The 6,000-nt window shown below is 49.5% G+C and overlaps 1 protein-coding gene across 1 annotated transcript; it reads left to right on the top strand.

The window, feature by feature from the left end:
- The first annotated feature begins 415 nt into the window (after positions 1-415).
- Positions 416-4,679, top strand: NANOS1 (nanos C2HC-type zinc finger 1). Its single transcript, XM_078599289.1, has 2 exons — positions 416-1,213; positions 4,204-4,679. Exons 1-2 carry the CDS (start codon positions 554-556, stop codon positions 4,546-4,548), a joined length of 1,005 nt encoding a protein of 334 aa, XP_078455415.1. The 5' UTR covers positions 416-553; the 3' UTR covers positions 4,549-4,679.
- Positions 4,680-6,000: the final 1,321 nt, after the last annotated feature.

Genomic DNA, 6,000 nt, shown 5'->3' with positions numbered 1-6,000 from the left:
GTAGTGGGGTGCGTGAGTAGTGTGGGGTGTGCGTGAGTAGTGAGTAGTGTGCGTGAGTAGTGTGCGTGAGTAGTGAGTAGTGTGCGTGAGTAGTGAGTAGTGTGCGTGAGTAGTGTGGGGTGTGCGCGTGTCACGCGGAGTAACCATGGCGCGCCTCCCGTTGACATCAGTGCACTGGGAGCGCGCGGCGCGCACCAATGGAAGCGGGGAGAGGAGCGGGCATCCTTCTTCGCCTGCGAGCTCCCGCCCACCGCCCCCGAACACAACCATAAAAGCGTGCGCCTCGCCTCCCTCGCATGCAATAAAGAGCAGACATTTCCAGCGCGTTGTGCGACATGGAAAAGCCGAATCAACAATAAACGCGAGAGAGAGAGCGAGAGAACCTGTTGAGAGGTGTCCACCGACTGCCATCTTCTTCGTTTTTCCTCGTCGTCATTATCATTGTTGTCCTTGCAATCAACATTAACGCCGTCAATCACATTCGTGGCCCACGTCCAGGCGCAAAGCGAGATAAGTCATTCGCGCCGTGGAAAATAACAGACCGACCACTTAAATGCACGCCAATATGGACTATTTAAATTGCAATTACCTACGCGAGTCGTACGAGCACACCTTCAACTCGTGGAACGACTACCTGGGGCTCAGCACGCTGGTCACCAAGAAGGAGAAGGTGGTGGCGACACCGGAGCCAGCCCCGCCGTCCATCTGCGAGGCTCTTCGAGCCACCCTGGGGCTCGACCTCCCTGCCAGCTCCCCGCTGCCCGTCGCCGTCATCGGCGCGGGGCACCACGGCGCCTCGTACCCGCCGCCGCACGAGCGTCGCGGGGCCCCCATCGCCATGCGCGGCTCCCCGCTGGGTTTGAGCGCCCTGGGACCCCCCTCGGGGCTGGAGCTGCCACCCCACCGCGGCGCCGACTCGGACAGCCTGGGCAGCAGCTGCTATTCCGAATCCCCGCCGCACTCGAGTCCCCGTGAGGAGCTGGAGGAAGGAGGGGTCAGCGAGGACAGGGTCGCCTTCATGGCCGAGCTCGAGGAGAGATTCTCGGTGCTGAGCCTCTTCGGCGGCGCTGGTGGAGGAGGTGGCGGTGGAGGAGGAGGTGGAGGAGGAGGAGGACGGATCGGAACCATAGGGGACCAGGATCCTTGGTTTGTCGACTCCGAACCCGAATCGTTCCCATCGCCCTTCTTCGAAGCGGAGCGGAGGAACCGAAAGGTAAACATCTCGTGCGTGCGTGCGTGATTGCGTGCAGTAAACAACATGCGCACATGCACACATTAAAGCCTGGGCTGCCATAGCCGCGGGGTTGAGGATGTGCATGGCGCGCAGTGTGATCATCAATGATCTATACAGCACATCTCATCGTCTTCAATATTCTCGTAACGTCATTCAGTCTGTTCCGCACGCACACGAGTTGCGCGTTGTGTGTTTCCACGGCGGAATTCATCAATGCTCTCGTCACCCGTTTGAATGCGCGTTCATGGCACAAGGAATTGTTGACGATTGGGATTTGCTCGGCAGCATCTTCATGGACATGAAACGCGTGTCGGGTTTCGGGACGAGGGCGATGCGAAAGAGACGATTGCGTTTTGTGGTGCGTTCGAAGAAGGCAAGCGGAGCGCTCCTTTGTGTGGCGCACTTGCCTAATAGGCACCACCGCCTCCCCCATTGTCTCTTTCTTCACGAAATGACGACGCTTACTTAATGATGATTTATGTCAATGGAACAAACGAGAAGTTAATCCACCGCAGGTTTAGTTTTTTTTTTGGGGGGGGGTGTCCGCTTTGGAGACGGGGGAATTATTTAAAACAATTACACCTCGGCACGGACACTCATCAATGAGGCTGTGATAATTAATTGAGGCAGGACAAACGCAGTTTTTAAAGCCATCTTTTGTTGGGTCGCGTGAACAGGTGTTTGCATTCCGTGCGTAAATTAGCACGGGTAACCAATTAGACAATGGAGGTTGTAACCCGTATGATGCCTGCTGCGTTGACATAAAGTTATTTTTGTTGTTTTTAATCCAAGCACAATTACGTGCCTTTGATGAGCACGGAATATTTCCCTGTAATTGTCTGCATCGGGTTTTTTTTTGTTTCCATTACGTAAACATTGGCAGCTGCGAACTCTTCCGGCCATTGAAATTCCTGCTATGCGGCAGGGCAGCTGGACTACACATTTGACATTTTGTCGAGACTGTTGAATGTGTTGTGGCGTGCCTCAAGCGTGTCTAATATGACTGGGTGCTAATTATCTCGGTGCGACGCAATCCTTGATACGTACACGAGCCAGGGTGGTGAAGTATGGTCAAGTAACCCCCATGACCCCGCACTGAATGAGGTCTTGATTCAGCAGTGGATTGCACAATATGTTTGTGCACGTTGGTAGGCGACAGAATCCAGTTAAGGTTTAGAACATTAAAAAAAAATTTCAGTGATCCAATACCTCGTGCTGTATTTGGTATAACTTTTATGCAGTTGCTTGTTGGCATGGTTGTTAGGCGATTTTAATTCGTAACTCATGTTTGATCATGCACATACGACACTCGATTGTGTCTGGGTGAACCGGTGATGTCACCGTTACTGTCGATCCATTTCGCAGCCAGTTTCACTCCGTGAACCACGAAGCGCTTTTGTGCTGCGTAGTGGCGATGTCGTGTGGTGGTGGTGATGGTAGTGGTGGTGATGTCGTGTAGTGGTGATAATGGTGATGTCGTGTAGTGGTGATGTCGTGTGCAAGTTGCGTGCTGCGTACGCGAGAACGATGAACGTTACGAGTCACGTAGGCATGGGCTAACCAGCACTCGCATTGTTAAGTAGGGCATTCATTCCTATTGTGAAGCCACTGCTGTATTGAACGCCACACCACGCCATGTCGGTTGTTTGGTGAAGAGGGATGGCGGGAGACGTATCCATGTTATAATTCGTCACTGAAATTAGCCGTGATCGGGAATCGATATTTTATAGCCAAGTTAATAGAATTCAGTGTGCTATAAGGGCGCTTTATACAATTAAATGATTATATTGTTAACCACTTCGACACCATGTAGGGGGTAAATTAGGTGCGTATTAAATAACACCACCTCTTCCATGCCATGTTAAAATGCGGTTCAAACATAGACCTTTTTAACACGGTATTTTCCATACTTTGTCTATTTTCATCGCTACAATTCTAACGTCGCTACATATAAAAATAACAATAATATAACTGGGAAACACGCCCAACATCATGTCAGAAGTTTCTCGAAACGTCGGACACGGCTTAATTAAAATATTTACCAGGCCACCCCCCCCAACCCCTTCCATGCGCGCCTGGGAAGGCGGAGGAGGGGTGAATGTATTCCGGAGCTCAGCTGCGGACGTCTGCGGCTGCATTTTTGAAATGAATCCTTGGTCCATACTCTTAGGTTTTTCGGTAAAGTCACGTAGGTAATAAAAAAAAACTAAATTAAATCACGACGTCTCGGAGGCAACACAAGTCACCTTGGTCGCACATAATTACAAACAGCACGCTGCACAACCCAAAGCCACGTGCATCATAGGGCAATGGTTTTTAGCCTGCGCACGTTGGTTCTCAGGGCATCTCGCACCCCCATGGGGGTGCGTGACAGCACAAACGCAGAAACAAAACGTTTATGCAGTGCAGAAGTACAACTCGACAACATTTACTACGATAATGATGAGCCAGCCCCCCACAATAATAATAATGAACAGGTGACGTCCTCCACATGTAGCACCCCCTCCCTCATTAATAATCATGAGCAGGTGACGTCACTCCACATCGAACAGCCCCCCACATTAATAATCATGAAGAGGTGACGTCTTTCCAATGGACACCCCCCCCCAACATCAATAATAATTAGCGGCTGACGTCACTCCACATGGGGGGGCTCCCCCCCCTCCCCTCCTCAGCGTCAACTTAGAACCCTCACGTCACGCGATCTCCGTAACGCTGTTGAGACATCGAAGTAAAAAGGACGTCATGATGAACAAGGAATTTATAACCTTTAAATAAAATAAGTCTCTGTCACCGCGCCCTTACAAATTGCACACAAATCGATGCAATGAATATCACGTCGCGCTCTGATTTTCGCTTGCAAGCTTCAAATTTACTGCAATACACCCGTCGTCCTTGGACGGGCAAAAGGCTAGTTATTAATATTATCGTCGTGGATGGTCGTCTTCCCACCCCCTTCCCACCCGCAGGTCCGTGGTAAATGCGCGGAGCCGCCGCGCGTGTGCGTCTTCTGCCGCAACAACGGCGAGGCGGAGGCGGTGTACGCGGGCCACGTGCTCAAGGCGCCCGACGGCCGCGTGCTGTGCCCGCGCCTGCGCGCCTACACGTGCCCGCTGTGCGGCGTGAACGGCGACCGGGCTCACACCATCAAGTATTGCCCCCTGTCCCGGGACGCTCGTGGGGACCCGCCACCACCACGCAAGCTGCGCGCAGCTGCGGCTGCTGCGGCTGCGGCGGCTGCTGCCGCTGCCGCTGTGACGGCGACCCCAACCGCCGGAGCCCCAGCACTGCAAGCGAGGCGCAGGATTATCTGATGGGGATTGGGTCATGATGATGACCAGTGATGGTTTGGGTGGGTTTGATGATTGGTGGTGGTAGCGTAATGATGATGTTCTGTGACGACGACGATGACAGCGATGACAGTGATGACCACGTTAACGAGTACAAATTATGGGAATTTGATACAAAAAAAGTAGAAATTTAATTTTCGTGGATATTAATTAACCCAAATGCAGCGGCAAATACTTCCCAGTAATTATCCAGTCCCCGTCCATCCACCCCACACCCATCGAAGTCCTGGTACGCTGCATAATATTGTTGTTTTAATTTGTAAAAAAATATATAATAGTTACACTAATGTTGACTGTGGACGCCACCACATCAACTATGGAAGGCAGTTAATATCTGCCACGTGGAAACTGCATTCGCGTTTTGCGAAGGGCGTGAAGGGGGGAGCTAGAGAAATCACTTCACGAGTTGCCGTGCGAACATGGACCAACATGTGCCTAGTTCTGGAGTGTTTTGCCACTGATCCTAACGCAGTAGGTGTATTCATATTATTATTGGTACAATCTTGTCCTTCTTTCAGAGGGACTGATTAATGTGCAGTATATCTCCAAAGGAGTACTTGGTGCATTTCATTATGGCTATTTAACAGTCGCTTAATTTGGTTGTGGTATTTGGTTAATCATAGGCTCTGGCTGGGCATTGTGTTTGCCGTTGTTTCATACACTATCATTATTTTCAGTTCTGCATTTTTTTATATCAGCTACTTTTTCATTTCTCGTGATCAAACGATTTTGGACAAAGCACTAAATTGACAGTACTGCTGGTCATATTTCAACTTAATTTCTCATTTTCATTTTACCTTATGCTGAAACGCAAACATTGTACATTAACCACATTTAAGCAATACATACTCACCAATGTATTAACATTATTTTGTGTGCTTTACTATACAACTTTATTAAACAAGTACTATGGTTGTGAAGCAAGGATCCTCATGACAGAGAGAAACGCATGTTAAATTGGTACACTGGGTAGGCAAGATTGAGTAGCCCTGTCAATCTTCGTGTCAAGGCTCGGTGGAAGGGATAGCCCTTTCACCTGAGGGAATAAAACATTTCAGAGCTCATTTCGAGGCCCACTGATTGCCCTCGTTTAAAATAGCACTTTCCCACAAATTAAACAGGGGCCAATGCACGTTGAAAAAAAAGTATTGTTAATCTATAGTTGGGTCAATGACTGTTCCATTTGAAAAAGTTGCACTTTGCCCAAGCAAAGGTAGGTCTCCATTATCCCACACTCCAATTTTCTGCACGTTTGGACATATCTTGTGGGGAAAAATGAATCAGCTGGTTAAGCAATTTCTATATTCCATCTCAGCGTGGTTTCAAGTATCAGGCATAGCATAATACAGTTTTTTCTTACCATGTTCTCTTCACATTCAGTCAATAATGTAACTTTCCATGAAAATATCATGAGTT

The sequence above is a fragment of the Lampetra planeri genome, chromosome 12, assembly GCF_965212315.1.
Source record: "Lampetra planeri chromosome 12, kcLamPlan1.2.h2, whole genome shotgun sequence".
In the NCBI taxonomy this organism is placed as follows: domain Eukaryota; kingdom Metazoa; phylum Chordata; class Hyperoartia; order Petromyzontiformes; family Petromyzontidae; genus Lampetra; species Lampetra planeri.
Note: the sequence above shows the minus strand (reverse complement) of the source record. Positions and strands in the feature narration are given on the sequence as shown.